This window comes from Centroberyx gerrardi, chromosome 16 (assembly GCF_048128805.1).
Source record: "Centroberyx gerrardi isolate f3 chromosome 16, fCenGer3.hap1.cur.20231027, whole genome shotgun sequence".
NCBI lineage: Eukaryota > Metazoa > Chordata > Actinopteri > Beryciformes > Berycidae > Centroberyx > Centroberyx gerrardi.
This window is the reverse complement of record NC_136012.1, coordinates 12,388,580-12,406,112: the sequence shown is the minus strand read 5'-3', so window position 1 is coordinate 12,406,112 and position 17,533 is coordinate 12,388,580. Positions and strand designations below refer to the sequence as shown.

The window sequence follows — 17,533 nt, the reverse complement described above, 5'->3', positions numbered from 1 at the left end:
TTTAAACCAAGACGGCACACATGGTCTTTTAAAACTGTCTTTTATTCAATGTTTCAGCTGAGAAAGTTCTTATCGAGTTCCAATGGTGACCTGCCACACTCTGATCAGGTTGTCAGTGTAGCCAGCGAACAGGGTCTGTGGAGAAACAGAACAGTAATTAACATTGGTCAGCATCATTCCTTCAATTCAATCCTGCAAGTGATCCATTAATGGAAGCAATGTATGTTTCCAGCGCCCCTCATATTTGCAGGACTGTCACCAGTGGACATCAGAGTTTTAAGTGAATGGGTATAATCACCGGGGTGAAGGACTAAAACTAGCAGCCATTCGTTGTAGAATAGCCAGAATTGTGTAGTGGATGTACTGTACCTGTCCATCAGCAGACCAGGCCAGGGAAGTACACTGTGGGGGTTCAGCCTTGCTGTTTGTGCTGATCACCTCCTGTCTCAGCTCATCCACAATGATCTTGCCCTCCAGATCCTACACAAGGGGAAAGGCAACACCAGAATGAGGTAGTGTAATTAGTAATTGTGTAAAAGCACCAGTGGATTAAATGCATGGATGTGGACTTCCGTTTAATTCTATTAATCCAAAATTAAATGAAAATCTCATGAATGAGAGGGTCTAGGTCAGAGCTCAGAAACAGCCTCTTTATCATCACAGGAATACAGCTGGCATTGAAAGTTTCATCACTGCCCTTAAACACTGAATATAGCTTTAATGCACCATGCAACTTCCTCCTCGCCCAAAATCAAACTGGTGGCAAGGTCTATAAGTGAAGGTGTCTTACCCAGATCTTGATACTGGGGCCGGTGGCAGCGCACAGCCAATAACGGTTGGGGCTGAAGCAGAGGGCATTGATGTTGTCACCACTGTCCAAGGTGTAGAGGTGCTTGCCCTCATTCAGGTCCCACAGCATGGCCTGGCCGTCCTGAAGAGAAGAGAGAAAGATGACTCAACAACCAATTGGTATGCCAACTTACAGCAAGTTATGGGATCTTTCCATTATGCTCATCATACACAGCAATGTGGAGTTGCTGTTCATTTTAGTTATGAGAAGCCAGTAGTCTGTTGTATAGTCATCTTTACAGATCTTGGCCAGTATCACAATCACCTCTTTAAGTGCAGGTTACCCTCAGAAACAGCCTCTTTATCATCACTGTGAAACAGATGCATTTAAAAGTTTCCATCACAGCTGAAACCTGCACTTTAACTTCACTGAGTCCAGAATTGGTGAAGGAAATCCAGCAAGTATCAAAGGCCATTCTGTGGCAGTCTACAGATAAAATGCTTTCATCATACCTTTCCACCGGAGGCACACAGGGAGCCATCAGGAGAGACAGTCACTGTGTTCAGGTAGCCGGTGTGACCAATGTGGTTGGTCTTCAGCTTGCAGTTGGCCAGGTTCCACACCTAGGAACAAAGGACAGCAACACCATGTCAAGAGCAGTTCACACCTATGATAGTTCAAAGTCTCTCTCAAAATAAAAAAAATAAAAAAATGTGGGTTGTGCCCTCAGGTAATATGACAGTTTTTCCAGATCACTAGCCAAACCAAACATCACTTGCCAGACATGCATCACGACACTCAATATGAATTTAACGGCAGATAGCAGGAGAATTGCCGCTCTTTCTACCATTCATTTAGGGCTTACACTTACAAATAACCACAGGCCAAGCTCAAGTAGACTTTTAGAAGGATTACATACCTTGACCATCTTGTCCCAGCCACAGGAGACAATAATAGGGTTGCTGCTGTTGGGGGAGAAGCGCACGCAGGACACCCACTCAGAGTGGCTCTCATCCTAGAAACCAAATTGAAGAGATACATAAGAGTCGAATCCAAGGTTCTCCTGTTACTCATTTTCATTCATAAGTGAATAAGCCATGGCGCTAGTACTTCACACACACCTAGGGATAGTTGTCTTGGTAGAGGAAACAGGCCAACTGCCCACACCGCTCCTGGCAGTGACAGACATACCTGTTGTGCTGTACTAGTTAGCAGCTCACCTGGATGGTGTACTTGCAGACTCCAAGGGTGTTCCACAGCTTGATGGTCTTGTCCCGGGAGCCAGACACAATCTGGCGGTTATCGGCAGAGAAGGCCACGCTCAGCACATCCTTGGTGTGGCCGACAAAGCGGCGGGTGGTGGTGCCACTGGAGGAACATGACATCAAACATGTCAGAGGAAGAAAACTGATGCATGCCTATAGACAGCCAAGTAGAAGGAAGCAAGAGCATAAGCTTATGTCTAATGAGAGTCACAATCACTGATGCTGTGATGCCCAGTAGACAACCATCTCCAGTCCTGTTTACCCAGTTTGTTGTTTGAATCTTTGCATCTAAAGTCAAATCTGATTCCAAGCATCCTGGATTCTTTACAACTACAATGAAACCCAATTCTCAAGCTTAACTTTGTTAACCTGTGGCCTCAAGGCTATTCAACAAGTACATAGATCAGATCTTCCACAGTAACCAACAAGAGGCCATAGCTTTTAGTTTCCATTTCCTTCTGCCGCTGAAACATCTGACCGAAGCTGGAACATTGTTCACTCCTATGACTTACGTGGTGAGGTCCCACAGGCGGAGGGTCCCGTCCCAGGACCCGGACAGGGCGAACTGTCCATCTGAGGAGATGACAACATCACTCACAAAGTGAGAGTGGCCCTTCAGGGCACGCTGGGGGATGCCATAGTTGGTCTCGTCACGGGTCAGCTTCCACATGATGATAGACTTGTCTGAAAAATACAAACACAGTGTTACTATAAATCTACATTCAATTCAATCTTGACCAGAGATATGTTTCCCAATAACATTTGAAGAGAACCATGATGAGACTACAATGTCGACACCGTAGGAGAGTGCACTTCCAAGGAAAGATGTCAAATGTCAAACAGTTGACAGATGAGCACGCTACTTTTCACGACTTAACTTGGTTAGGTCGTTAGTAAGTATATGGCCATACATTTGGGCATGTAAATAAAATTGTGGCTTGTTTTAATACACGTGTCACAGATGTCGGCATCCAGTGACGGTGGGTGGAAGTTGAGGAAAGGTAACGTTAGCCAACTTGGCTAACTCTACCGGCAACTCTGCTGGGCGCTTTCCAGCAGAACGGTGACTTTAAGTTAAAAACACACGGTGTGGAGAAAGGAATATATGCTTCTGTCGTTATTTAACGGTCTCCTGTTTGTCATTCACACCACCAACGCCATTTGTCCACGGCGGTGCCAGCCGCTGGCTAATGCTATCATGCTAGCGTTAGCCATGTTGGCGGAGCCGGGAAGAAGCGCTTACCTCGGGATGCAGACAGAATCATGTCGGGAAACTGAGGAGTGGTGGCGATTTGGGTGACCCAGCCACTGTGCCCCTTCAGGGTCCCCCTTACTGTCATCTGCTCGGTCATTTTGGCGAGGTTTTGTGGTGCCTTTTACAAGGATGGATTTAGATTTTTTCGAGGTCCAGGTTACCCTAGGTCCTCATCGCATTTAGGCACAGAGAAAAAGGAAGTTCACACCCGGATGCAAAACCTATGAGGGGTTGAGCGGGCCGCAGAGCATGCTGGGAAATGTGGACCTCAGACTTTTAATACAATACTTTCAGGGCCTACATGCTTTTACCAAAGCGCAAATTGCTTACAACCATCAAGATTAGGACAATAAATAAGTAAAATAATAGAATAATAACAATACCTTCAAAAAAATATTATCAGGTTCCCAGTAGCCTATCATTAAATGTTAGTACGGAAGCGTATTGCATTCACCTGAAAAAAAAAAAAAATCAGCCCGGTTTTTCCGAATTAATTAAATAATTATCTCAAACTTCTGCGAGAAGATCTCGTAATTATGAAAAAAGATTCTGAAAGATTCTTAATTTGGAAAACCGGGCTGAATTCTTTTTTCTCAGGTGGATGCAAGGCTTCAGTACATTTTTGTGGCCACATTGCCAAATCTTTAATTGCACTGTGCTAAAACATAGAATCAAAGTCAAAAATGACAATTGTGATTATGGGAATCATGTTTGTCCAAAATTTGCTTATGTACAGATGTAGTGGAACCTACCTAAACTCAATTTACCCTCCTTTTTATTTGAGAAGTATGCCCAGCTTTTTAGGCTGACATAAATCTTAATGAAGTAAATTCATAGTAATTAGTATAGTGGGCTATGTAGTATCAAAATGATGTTAGTTATATGAGAATATGGCCTAGGATCTTTTTAAGGAATGGAGGGAGAATTGATATAGCTAATGAGTCATTTACCTTATGATGATAATTTACTGGAGATCATAGTTTACCAAACATTTTATTTACCATTTCGTCACTGCTTATGTATCTTAATTAGAAGTTCTGCATAATGCTGTCCACCCCTGTTGTCACTGTGTGGGTGGTCTATGTGTTTATGCCTTCACCTCTCACTGTATATTTTCAGGCCAATGCCAAATGGTAAGTCTTTTTGTGAACCATATTATTGGTCCTCCTGTATGTACTGTATTTATTGAATGTTCTTTTTGACTACCTTTTTATTAATTGATGAGCCCATGTCAAAGATCATTTTCTGTCCAAGTGACAGACAGGTAGGAACACTGTCCCATGTCTAATTCAAGAGTCTAGTGAATTGAATTGAGTTGGTTGATTGATTTCCTATGCTGTCAGTCATAAAACTCATTGGTTTGAGCCTTTAGCAAGAGACTGACCCTGACAGCAGGCTGTGGTCCTTTCCAACATGAGTAACACTTGTAACATTATACTGAGACGGCTTCCTTCTCACAATTATCCAGCAACTTTTGAACTCAGGAAAATAAATATAAATATATATATATATATTCATATTGGCCAATTTCATATATTTCAATTATACAAAAAGGCCACAAAGTCAGGGCAATAGTTTCCACATATATTTCATTTTCTGCACAGGCCTATGAACTATTCCATTGTTGCTTTTTGCTCTCATGTGTATCTTAGTTTGTAAATATGTATCAAGGAATATGCATGTCTGCCATTTACAAGATCAGATCTTGTCACACTTGAAAAAAAGAGATAACCAGAATGCAATGAAGGTTATATGGCCAAATACTTTTATTGAATAATCCCATGCTTGTGTGTTATGTCATCATATGTCCTCATCTCTGTTAATGTATGTACTTCTTTAAGTCCATCCTTCAACAGCTCAGCTCAGCTCAGCTCAGCTCAGTGGAGGGGCTGGCAGAACCTCTTGAAATTATTGAATAGACTGAATAGATGTTAAATTAATGTCAATGAAGTTATGATATATGATATTTAATTGACGGGACAAATAATGCAATGAACAAACAACCAACCAGAAAATTGTTTGGAGAGTTTATTTCAGTCTACATATTGAGTTGACCAGATTTCACGATATGCATATTTAGACAACGAGTAATTACAAAAATAGCTTAATTCTTTTACAACCAAATACACAACCAAATAAACATTCTCACAAAGTCAAGATAATACTGTGATATTTCTGTTAAAACACCAAACTGCATTCAGATAGTGTGCCACTTACTGATAGCAGTTAAGCCTTAAAAGTGAAACTGATAGAATCTGCAAAAGAAATAAACACATATAATAATGTAAGTGTCAGATAACTATCAGCTTCCAATGAAATCATGTCAGAAACTCTGTTGTTTGGATTTAAGCCTTTCTCTATCTCAAGCCATTATTATCTCAATGATGTGTGACTCATTTACAGACTTCTGTTTTCTAGAAAACATTTCCAAATACCTTTAGCTTCCTAATTGAGTGTGTCCTCAGTTATGTTTTAATACACAAAGCACTTTTCTTTGCAAAACTTACTTAAGTGAGAAAACATAGTGTTGGGGACTATACATCAAATTTATCAGCAGAAGTTACTGATATTAATACGGAAAAGGAAAATGGACTGTGTGTTGTCAGATATGCATGTTTTGGGCACATGAAGCTAACAAGTCAGTACACTGCTCATTGACTTTGCCCTCAATTCAGAACAAAACAGAACTGGCACTGGTAGGGGTTGAGAAAGGTGAGATGTGGCCTATTTGGCACGACTGTTGTAACATAACATGAGACATTTAACATGTCAGTTAGTGGACACTTTTACCTAAAAGCCTAACAAGCCAGCACTATGACTGCATGTATTTTCTAGCATGGGTGGACGCAGAAGGAACTGAACCACCAACCCTAGCAGGGCTACTAGCTTGCTCTTTCAACAAACTGCTTCAGAGTGGAAAATGGAGTAAGCAGTTAGGTAGTGTAATAGCTAATGTGGATGTAAAGGAAGCCCTCATCAGCTTGGTAAAGTGATTTGGAGCTTTTGTACAACATTTCCACTTTTTAATACCCTTAAATGCATTTGTGTTCATGAATAATTAAGCACATATTTTGTCACGTTACTTTCAATTTGGAAGTCTTGTCTATAAAATCATACTTTTAACACATTTTTTCTGTGTCCATGGTCATAACTTTCAAGAAGTAATTTTAGATGTTTGCAATTATTCACAACAATTGCCAAAACAGCCTGAATGCCGATGGTTACAGAGGATTTTCAGGACAGCTAATGGTAGATACTGACTGTTCTTCAGTTCATATGGAGGCTAAAAATGAAAATGTTTGACTGAAGTGAAATATCATTTTGAGGTGGAACACAGGCAATGATATGGACAAATTAACAAATAAGGCTTTGCACAATGGATCAGAGCAACTGAAATAGCCAGGTGAAATAACATAACTTAAAATATTTAATAAGGCTGAAATTGAATTCCCTTTTTGTGACCATCATATTGTGAATGATTTATATTAGTTGATTGCTAGTCACACATATGTAGTAAGTAACCAGCTGTCTAGCTGCAAACTGATAATTACCAAATATTATCAGTATTGTATCAAAAAGTGCAACTAATATCAATATAGAAAACCCATACTGATGCCCACTAGGAAAAATGTATTATGAAAAATATTGCCATTAATGTAAATGTATTCCTATCCATGTTAATAGGACAAAGACAAAGTGATTCCATGCAATCTCTTTTCTTTGTAAATACATACAGTACAGCTTAGAACTTAAAAATACTTTGTGGTATATTGATAAAGCCAAACACAAATTCTTTATTCCTATGTTCCTAGAAAGTTGCTGTACTTTTTTTTACAGATTATTTTTGGGGCATTTTTACCTGAACTTGATAACTGTCAGTGGAGATAAACAGGAAAGACTTGGAGGGAGAGAGAGAGGGTGATGACATGCGACAAAGGTCCCAGGCCGGATTCAAACCCAGGACGTCACATTTACATGGTAAGCACCCACCACTGAGTCACCAGGATGCCCCAAATTACTGTTTATGCATGTCTGTGTGTGTGTGTGTGTGTGTGTGTGTGTGTGTGTGTGTGCATGTATACCTGCCATAATTTGCATGTTTATGTGCAAGATAGCGAACAGCTTGAAACAGCTACAGAAAATAAACAAAGTATTTAAGCACCAAGAAATTATTCCATCTGAGAAAAATGTATTAGAAGACCAAAAACGCATCAATAAAAGTTAACTGATAGAAAAGACTGAAATCTGTTGTGATAATTGAAAAACAAAACAAAACAAAAAAGCATAATAACTGACAATTAAGAACCATTGAGTTAAGGTGTATTGCTGAATAAAAATGAACACAATTACTAACAACCAATGGTTTTGTATACATGTTTCATATGTCATACCTTAGTCTGTAAGTCCTAGTCCAATTGACTAATATTGGTTAAAAATCAAACAAACAACACAAATTTAAGTCAGCAGCAAGAACTCATACTGTTGTTCAGAAGACAGTAATTCATCACGTCTTCATCTATGATTAAGAGATAATACATCAGTTAAAATACTTCAGTTACACTGAAAAGTCTTTGTGAATTATTTTGATTTGTCAAATTAATTACAATAGAACCAACTTGATGTCAGAGTTGATCAGCCTCCTGGTTGAACTCCTGCATTATCATGAATACTGTAAATGGTTCCTTCAAATCTGGCCTTGGATGTAACACTCGCTATGTGTATATTATACAAACATGTCCATGCACAGGAATGCAAAATGTAACTGGACAAGCATAGATTAGGATAAAACAAAAATAGAATACAACAAAACAACACACAAGTCACCGCTGGCAGAGGTGTAAGCCATAAAGAAAAGGTAGACTTACTGACCTTACTGAGCGGTTTGTTCAAATGGAAAGACTGTTAGAAATTGCCATTGCAAATGAAAATGAAACAAGTTTAAGGTTTCAATGAGAGACCACAAGTCATACAGGCTGTCCGGGTGCTAAACAACACTATGCCTTGTTTTGATCATGCACTTAATTAGTGAAAACCTTTATAAAGGAGCAAAACAAGAGATCACCATAACATGTTCAATGTATCTGTTCCGTAATTCTTTCCCTATGTGCCAGTGACCCACAAATAACTTCAACTGATTATCAAGCTATTGTGTAACAGCAACAGCCGCGGGTGTGTGTCTTCTCCTCAGATGAGTGTGGAAATGCAGTGTTCTCTGTCGCCCCCTCCTGGAGAATTCCCATATCGGAGGATCTGAGTGTTCAGTATGACACGAAGGCATTACACGGCTTGCTCTGCTTCACAAAGGCCAACCTGGCCCTTGTGCTCTCTGTCCGTCTGCGTCTCCTCTGTCCGCCGGGGCCCCCGTCTCCCCCTTCAGGGCTGAGAGAGACGCTTGCGTTTGAGCTTCTGCCTCGCCATCTCCTCCTTTTCGGAAAACAGAGAGAGGAGAAGAGAGCACTGACCCACGCTCCTCCGTCTGCCACGCCAGGAGACCCGCCCATCCGCGAGGCCGGGTGAGCACACACACACACACCGTCACTCCCATGCAGCATTCATGATCACAGTCAGGCAACAAAGTCAGACTCTGTTAATAAGGCAGCAAGACCACCACGCTGTCCAGGTGTTCCTCCTCTCCAACACTGGCAGGTGGACTGTCCTTTAAAGTCTGACCGCCAGTTCAGTTTCCTCTCTTTTAAAGACATCGCCGGATCTCAAGAGTTTATGAGTTAAAAAAAAAAAGAGAAAAGAATGTCTTATACATCTGGTCTTGATAATACTGTTGACTCAAAAATGTCCTTGTTAAAAAATCTCAATATATTATATAAAATGTTTCTTGTAAAAAAGGAAAAAGGGAGGAAAGTTGGTGTAGTATTCAGTTGCAATATATACCATATCAATATGTACAGATGCCATGCTTCTGGTTAGTCATCACTGCAAAAGAAGAACAGGAGGGATTGATTGTTAGTAGCATATCAAATCACAATCCAAACAGAGGCTACTTATATTAAAATTAGCAAATAACCACCGACCTCAGATACTCATGCTTTACAATTACAAGCTCAGACCATAATATACTTACAAAATGCCCCTGTATCAAATCAGAGTCAAGCAATGGATTTAATGCGGCAATCACTGCATGAGTAATAATCTCCATGTATGCGTATTGTCAAGCCATTGTTTGATTACAGATATAGTTAGCTCTATGACCGTGCCAGCTGCTTATCACTTTATAAAGGCCTGTTGCCTTTATAACGAAGGTCTGTCAGATCTGGTAACACTCACCTTGTGCCAGCAGCCTGGTATGGGCAGCCCATCCTGACCCTGAGGGGGACAGCAGGGAAGAGTTAACCAGGCAGAAAATGTCAAGTGAAGCAAGGTGAAACACACCTTAAAGTACTGCATCCTGTCAGTTTTCTTTTGTATTCTGCACTAGAGGAACACAATGGTTTACGTACTCCTGTGCACTCCCTGTCAGCCAATTCATGTTATAAAAATCTAAGTTCTTGCACTCAAACCATGGAAAATGAAATGAAAGAGTATGTTGAGATATAAAATATAATATATTTATTCCATCCAACCAAAAGAGAACAACACAAAAAGTGAGGGTGCTCAAAAAAGTGCTCTTTTTGTCATTTGATTTATGATTTCTCATTGTAGTAACTGCTTTTTTCCCTTTTTTGAGCACAGACTCTTTGTATTGTTCTCTTTTGGTTGGATGGAATAAATTCATATTTTGGCATCCTGCTTTACTTCATTTCCATGGTTTGAGTGCGAGATGTTTGATTTTTATGGCATCGTATGGACTCTAATGCTCCGGCCACCTACAATTAATGCCTATAGGCATAGACCCTCTCTTTGCTCTGAGCCAATTACGTAATGTTGAAACACTTTTCTTTTACTGTTGTTTTCTGTGAATGCTTTCCTTTACAGTGAACACTTGTAGGACGTTGATGTAGTATGGGTTGATGGTTGACAGCACATGTATAACAGAGTTTGAGAGACACATAAAAAAGAGAAGACAAGAGAGAGAGTTTGTAAACAGGACAGCTCGAGGCGAGAGTGCTGATGAATGAGAGGAGAGGAGGAAAGAGGCAGAGATACTGTACCACAGGACAGGGGGCCGCAGGGCCGGAAGAAGGAGGAGGAGGAGGTGGGGGGGCAGAAAGCTCTGCCTCCTCAGACAGACCTTTGGCCTCATCACAACCCTGTCAGCAAGAGCCAGCCAACTGTTATACATTCACCAAAGAGAAGGAAATACAGTAGGAAGTGACAGAAACAGTGCTGAGAGCGAAACAGAAAACAGGGAAATGTGTCTTCAAGTAAAAGACGTCAAGTTGAAGAGAAAGGGGTACCAGATCAGTTCAAAGATGCATTATTGTGGTGTGTGTGTGTGTGTGCGTGTGTGTGTGTGTGCATGTGTGTGTGTGTGTGTGTGTGTGTGTGTGTGTGTGTGTGTGTGTACGTGTGCGTGTGTGTGTGTGGAGGTGGCATACCACAGGACAGGGCTGGTCCAGGCCTGGGGGCCCCTGCTCTCCTTTCTGGCCCTTCAAGCCTCTCTTTCCCACCGTTCCCCTGTCACCCTGGAGACGAGGAGGACAGCAGTCAGACAAAACTCACAATCACAACTGTAATGCTATAACAACACAATGACACAGCAGACATCCATAAACCTGTCATACAATATGCAGTTGCCTTGACCCTTCTGAATTATTTCTAACATACTGATTTAGGCACAACGAATCTGTGTGTAGTGTCAGGATTATAGAGTTTATATCACTGCTTCTAAATCTTTTCAGGGCTGCAGCACAGTTCAGCAAGACAAATGTTTGGACAGGTAAAATAAAGCCTTGTTTGGCCATTAAGTAAGGATAGCTCATTATGCAAATAAATGCTGGACTAGGCCCACAATACATTAACGTGGAGAAACAAATCTATGATTACAAGCAATTTTGGTTGAAGTTTAATGAAGATAATATAATATTTCTTCTAGTTCTCTACTTACCTTCTCTCCTCTTTCCCCTCGGTCGCCTTTCTCTCCGATCAGACCTGGGAAACCCTGCAGATGAAATGAGGAACAGGTCAATATGCAGAAAGTAAATGCCTGAGTATCATCTGAATAAAGTCTAAGAATCAAATGGGAAATAACAGTTAAAACTTAAATACTCACATCCATCCCAGGCTCCCCTGATCTGCCCTGTGAACACATATTTACACATAAAAAATCATGTGGCATGTTTTTAAAGTCCCTCAAAATCAAAACAGATGTTGGGGTAAAATCAAGGTAATCAAATATCAACGTAATCAGCTGCTTACTTTTTCCCCCTTGGCGCCTGGAAGCCCCACTAATCCTGTAGATCCAGTGGGCCCATGGGGGCCGTCCAGTCCCTACGGTTAAAGTACATTATCAGCACCGCATCATCGTCATCATCATCAACTGGACGGTTCTTCCTCTATCTCAAACATTAGGGGTTCCAGGCTTCGTTATGGTAAAGATGATCCCGTGTCACTCACCTTTGGCCCAGGAGCTCCGCTGTCCCCCTTCTCTCCCTTGGCTCCCTCTCCAGGCTCGCCCTGCATTGAAGCACAGTAACACTCAGTGCCAAAACACAGCATGCAAACAAAGCATCCAACACACCCCAGATACACGGCAGCAGAGCCTTACCTTGGGACCGGGCATTCCATGATGTCCCTGAAAGACACGGGGCACTGTGAGTGTGGGACAGATACAGGCGCAGGGGCAACAACAACTGCAACTTGGACAGTTCCTACCTGGATTCTGACAGCGACACGAGTACTCACCATGAATCCTGGGGGCCCGGGAGGTCCTGGTGGGCCGGGTGGGCCTGGCTGGGAAATCATCTGAACCTGAACACCACACACATTAACAGTGAGCTTTGTCCGCTCTGTCTCCCTCTCTACCTTCAAACTAAATACTGAGAAATGTTTAGACTGATGCAGATGTGGAGTGCATGTGATGATACACCAGTGTGTGTGTTCCACTGACCAGGTTGTCTTCCACTCTGCAGTCGCCTTTCTCTCCTTTGTGTCCGTCCACACCCTAACCCACAAACAGCAAGATTATTAACTGCCAGCTATTTACACACATTTCACCATAACCACACTATATTTTCAGTCACTACTTACAGCAGGCCCAGAGAGCCCCATCTCTCCCTTTTCTCCCCTTTCTCCGTCCGGTCCCGTCTCACCCATGTCACCTTTAGGCCCCTGGAGGCAAAGAATCAAGGGGAGATAGCGTGTAAGTCAAGTTCAGCATCATGAGGAACAGACAAAAGGAGAGCAAGTTCTCAAACTGCTGTATCTGTCCATAAAGAGAGCAAATGATGGAATATGACAGGCAAGTATAGGCTGTCCATAATTTCTGATGCATTGCAGCCATACCTTCATTCCATCAAGTCCCGATGGCCCAGGCAAACCAAGCTCACCCTGGCACAAGACAAAGAGAGGCAAGATTCACCTGACAAATGTGACAAATGCTTCAACACTTCACAAACTCTTTAACACAAACCGCATTACTGCCAAAGACAAATGTAAAAGTCAGCCATTTGAAAACATGGTTCGTGTCGGTATTGGTGTGATGACAGGAGGGTTAAAACGCCCCTTACCTTTTCCCCTGCAGGGCCTGGGGCTCCAGGTGGTCCAGGTGGGCCCTGGGGAAAGAAAAACAGACAGACAAGACAAGACAGTCAGCAGTTGGGCAAGCAGTATTTCCCCAGATAAACTGAATAACCTGTCTAATTTATTACATTTTATTACACAAAAACATCCACCCATCTTCAATTACATTAGTCATCCTCAGGCAGCCTCATAGACCCGTAGCTGTTTGTTATCAGTGTGGATCATAGTGGGTCTAACACTGGGAGTGCGTTTCACCACAAGGCCTGCACCGGGCCAACACAGAACAATAGCAAAAGGCTGCTGGATTTCACAACCCGGGCCCAACTGTAAACAAAACGGAAGATTTCTTTCGATCACTCTGTCCACTGATCACAACCAGCATTGTTATGGATGCGTTGACGCAATTTGGCCTTAAAAGGGCCGTAAAATAGCTCAGAATGCGGTCTGCGCTACACAATAGCCTGGCATCAGACCACATGACATTTTCTATAATGTCCGACTGTCGGTTTCCATGCAGGATTAGATTGGTGAACAAAGGAGAGGAAACAAAACATTTATGTAACTTTATGAAACAGTAACATTGGATGAAGAGTGGTGGAGCGGACCGACGTGCACGGCTCCCGGGGGCCACAGAGGCTCCCAGAAGATCGCTCCATATCCAGTTGTTCTGTCAGGCTCTCTGAATCTCCTGTGCTGGCTGATGAGTGACAGCTCTGTTACATCACGCTCCTCAGTCTCCTCCGCATCCACAAAGCTACACTTGTTACTCAGCCGTCTGAAGTGCTCTGCCATCTTGAAGTAATAAAAAAAAAAACGGAAACCATATTGCCTCCCTGAGGTGTGCATGCTGATTTCTCTCCATTCCTCCTCCTCCTTCCTCCAAGTTTTTGTTTGTCCTCTGGCAAAGCCATGGCAACACACAGATGTTTACAAACAACTATTTATCCTAAGATACTCCATCATTGGAACGTGAAGGCCACTCATGCACATAATTATGCGAAAAAGCCATAAAATGAAATAGCGAAAAGGAATAAATCAAAACAAATTTGAGCATGGTTTTGAAGACCAAATTCATCATCACCTAAAACCTCCCCACAGATGAAACCAATATGGCCTTTCACACAAACAAATGAATGGATAATAACACAAGCTGGGTGGGCAGACAGCATTCGCTTTTCCACGGACATAACTCTCCCCTAAGACCGTGTGTGTGATTTGATGCCAGCTGATCCAGATTGGCACCAGACTACTGATAAAGATCTCAGCTCCGTGTTTTCACCGACTCCTTTGTAACTCGCTCACGCGGCTGTCTATGGCGTTGCATGCAGGAGCCCGTTCCAGACCAGGTCCGAGGGGACCCGGCGCATAGTGGTTTTTAATCAAATACACACTCCACTGCAGAGATAGGCATCTGTTATTAGCATGTAGCACGGTACACGGCAGAGTCAAAGGGTCCTGTGTATGAAACTGAGACTGTGGAGACTATGAGGGTTTCCTCTCCTTCATGTGTCAGCTGAGTTATGTGGAACAACACAAACGCACAGAGAGGGAAACCTTCCAGACAAACTAACACCCTGCCGCCCCGTAGCATGTTAGAACCCACATGTCCTGTGAGGCACACGGAAAACACAGCATGAAAAACACACTCAGAACAATGCACCGACGGCTGCTGGTTTCCCTGCATGATTTAGCATGGCTCTTTAGGCGATGCGTTATCTGATAGGGCGGCGCAGCTGCGTTATATTTGCTGCGGCTGTGCGTTTCATCCCCTATGTATATGTATGAGAGCCTGGTAGACCAGTAAACCAGGGGCGTTTGGTTACGTCGTATTGATTGCTTGTTAGCTGTGGCTCCTGGAGTGACATCCAATACACGTGAGGTAAGGAGTGCATCTGATTAAACAAGCACACACAGATCCACGGGCTGGAGCAGCTGGGATCGGGAGAGGAAGCTCACACTGTTGGGAATGTGAGGGTGTGTGTGTGTGTATGTGTCTATGCTTATCATACGCGTTAGTCACAGATCACACCAACAACAAGACCATGCAGAAATTACCGAAACGCTGATGGTGCGGATAGCCTGCCAAGAAGAAACAGCAACACATTCACCTCGCTCGTTTAAGCTATGCGTGAATCCCAACTTCAGATCCACACACTGAGACGTCATTTAATAAATGCTTGTTGGCATACATAGTGGGAGTCTGGTGTTATAGACAGTGGAGTAATGCTGACCTGGAAAGCATCTAGAAGCTTCCCATTGAAGTCGATGATGTCCGAGGAGCCGGTGGCACCTTTCTCACCAGGATAACCCTGAGGCAGAGAGAGAGAGGGAATGAGACAGGGACACTGAAATAAACAATGGAAGAGGGTCATAAAACAAGTGTTCAATATGATCATTGAAGAATTTGAGAATTTAACCCTTCAGGCAATACTCGTACCATGCTTCCCTGAGGTCCTTGCTCTCCTATATCCCCTTTGTCACCCTATGTGATGCACAAACACGTTACATTCTGCTTTAAGACAGGCAGTAGGCTGTTTCAGACATGTGACAGTAAACATTGTGTATAGTCATGAGTAATAACAAGCTATCATGTTACGATTAGACAAGAGCTATACAAATATAGTTATCATTGATAGTAATTGCAGTGGTTGTTGTTTTTGTTGTCGTTGTTGTTGTTGACTGGTCTTATACCTTGAATCCTGGGAGTCCATCCATGCCTCTCTCTCCTTTCTCTCCTGTACCTGACTCGCCCTGTTTCAACACACAAGCGAATACTTAATAATAAGGCCAATGTATGAAAGGCAGATAAAGGATTTAAAATAATCTGTACGCAAGACATGATGAGTAAAGTTCGTCTGTACCTTTGCCCCTGGAGGACCCTGTGGTCCTGGATAGCCTGACTCGCCATCTTCTCCCTGTCAGTTCACAGCAGACAAAAAAAGTCAAAAATGCTAACTTGTGGGCGCATGTTACTTCTGTAGTAGACAGCAGATTGTGACAAGGGGTTTGTAATGTATGAGGAATACAAGAAGTAAGGGAAATGAGTTGACAAAGTCAATAATCCATCAAGGATCTTACCGGCTTTCCAGGCAAGCCTTGCTGTCCCTGAGACAGGAATAGATTAAATTACCATAATTATCCAGACAAAGGCGGATCATTAAAGCCAACTTGAAACTATACTTTATGAACAACAATCTGATTGCTTGAGGTGTAGAGTTGTAAACCCAAGAATCTGATCTGAACTAGACTTACCTCAATGCCGTCGCGACCTGGAAAACCCTGCGGAGAACAGAGGAGGAAAAACATTACTCATCATCTCAATTTAAGGTAAATCTCCATCTGCAGTTAGGCTGAATGACCACTAGATGACAGTGTTCAACAGGGAAAGACCAGACCCTGGACCCACGTCTATAAAGTGTGCATTCAGAGTAGGAGTGCCATTCAAGTCCTGCAGAGAGAGATGACTATGGGGCCCTGGTCAGGACTCATATTTTGCACAGCTTGATACACGAGGCCGAGGTCTCTCTTTACACCGAGGCTTATTGCTGGCTGTGGAGCGGTGTTGTACAAGATGAGTTTTGTGGTTGGTTCCCACTGACAAAAGCAGACTCTGCTCTGTGTACAGGCGTATGTGTGTGTCTGTGTGTATGAGGGAGAGAGAGAGAGAGAGAGAGAGAGAGAGAGAGAGACAAGCGGTGTATGGTGAGCCACGAGCCTCAGCCCCCCCAAACACAAACACTCAGAGACTATTCCATTTCCATTTCCTGGCATCTATCCATCAGTGATTTGGATAATTTAGGTAAACAGACCTATTGTGTGTGTGTGTGTGTGTGTGTGTGTGTGTGTTTGTGTGTGTGTGTGTGCACACGCCAGGTGTACGTGTGCTTGGAGCAGCTAAACATCTGCTATGAAGTCATCCATGGCAAGGCTATAGCAGGATCTTGTGTAAGAGCGTTCTCTCTCTCTCTCTCTCACACACACACATAACACACACACACACACACACACACTGAGCTATCTGGTGGTTGTGTTTACTCGTTCACTCAAGTAGGCACTAATGCACTGTAATAAATGTCGTTATAAATTTGAGGTTATTAGCCTTCTCTGTCCTCGTATTTAGAATAATACGCAGAAGCTACTTCGATGTTTCCCGTCTGCTCTCCTTCCTCCCACTGTCTCCCAACACACACACACTGTCATCCTGATCCCCTCTTCTACTATGTGGTCCTCTTTTTTTTTTATTCCATCCTAGATCGCTCCAGAAGCCTTTTCCTCCTCATCTCTGCATCTTTTCTCCGCAGCAGCCCAGGATCAGACAGTTGTTATGTCTGATCCTGTACACTGAGTATACTAAGAATGCTAAATGACACTCACATAGGTTAAAATAAAGCTTAGAAACATTATGCAAATACTCTTTACCCATCCACTCCACTGTCATAGATGGATTATTCTCTTGCTTTCCACTTACTCTCTCTCCCTCTCTCTCCCTCTCTCTCACACACACACACACATGAGAAAGGGTACGAGGTACCCGTACAGGCAGGCTCACTCACTCTCTCCTCCTGTGCTTTTCTCACACTCAGACAT

At 42.7% G+C, this 17,533-nt stretch overlaps 2 protein-coding genes across 2 annotated transcripts; both read right to left on the bottom strand.

The window, feature by feature from the left end:
- Positions 1-23: 23 nt before the first annotated feature.
- On the bottom strand, positions 24-3,513 carry rack1 (receptor for activated C kinase 1). Its single transcript, XM_071909717.1, has 8 exons — positions 3,299-3,513; positions 2,568-2,739; positions 2,011-2,158; positions 1,710-1,805; positions 1,303-1,413; positions 791-931; positions 370-480; positions 24-135 (listed from the first exon to the last, which is right to left on the bottom strand). The coding sequence occupies exons 1-8, from the start codon at positions 3,405-3,407 to the stop codon at positions 70-72; spliced, it is 954 nt and encodes a 317-aa protein (XP_071765818.1). The 5' UTR covers positions 3,408-3,513; the 3' UTR covers positions 24-69.
- Positions 3,514-5,367: 1,854 nt separating this feature from the next.
- On the bottom strand, positions 5,368-17,533 carry LOC139919854 (uncharacterized). The gene is made up of 20 exons (XM_078289017.1): positions 17,500-17,533; positions 16,199-16,215; positions 16,025-16,051; positions 15,808-15,861; positions 15,638-15,697; positions 15,384-15,428; positions 15,178-15,255; positions 12,934-12,978; positions 12,710-12,754; positions 12,455-12,535; positions 12,315-12,368; positions 12,110-12,175; positions 11,973-11,999; positions 11,822-11,881; positions 11,624-11,695; positions 11,478-11,504; positions 11,313-11,366; positions 10,804-10,890; positions 9,593-9,631; positions 5,368-9,241 (listed from the first exon to the last, which is right to left on the bottom strand). Exons 1-20 carry the CDS (start codon positions 17,531-17,533, stop codon positions 9,239-9,241), a joined length of 975 nt encoding a protein of 324 aa, XP_078145143.1. The 3' UTR covers positions 5,368-9,238.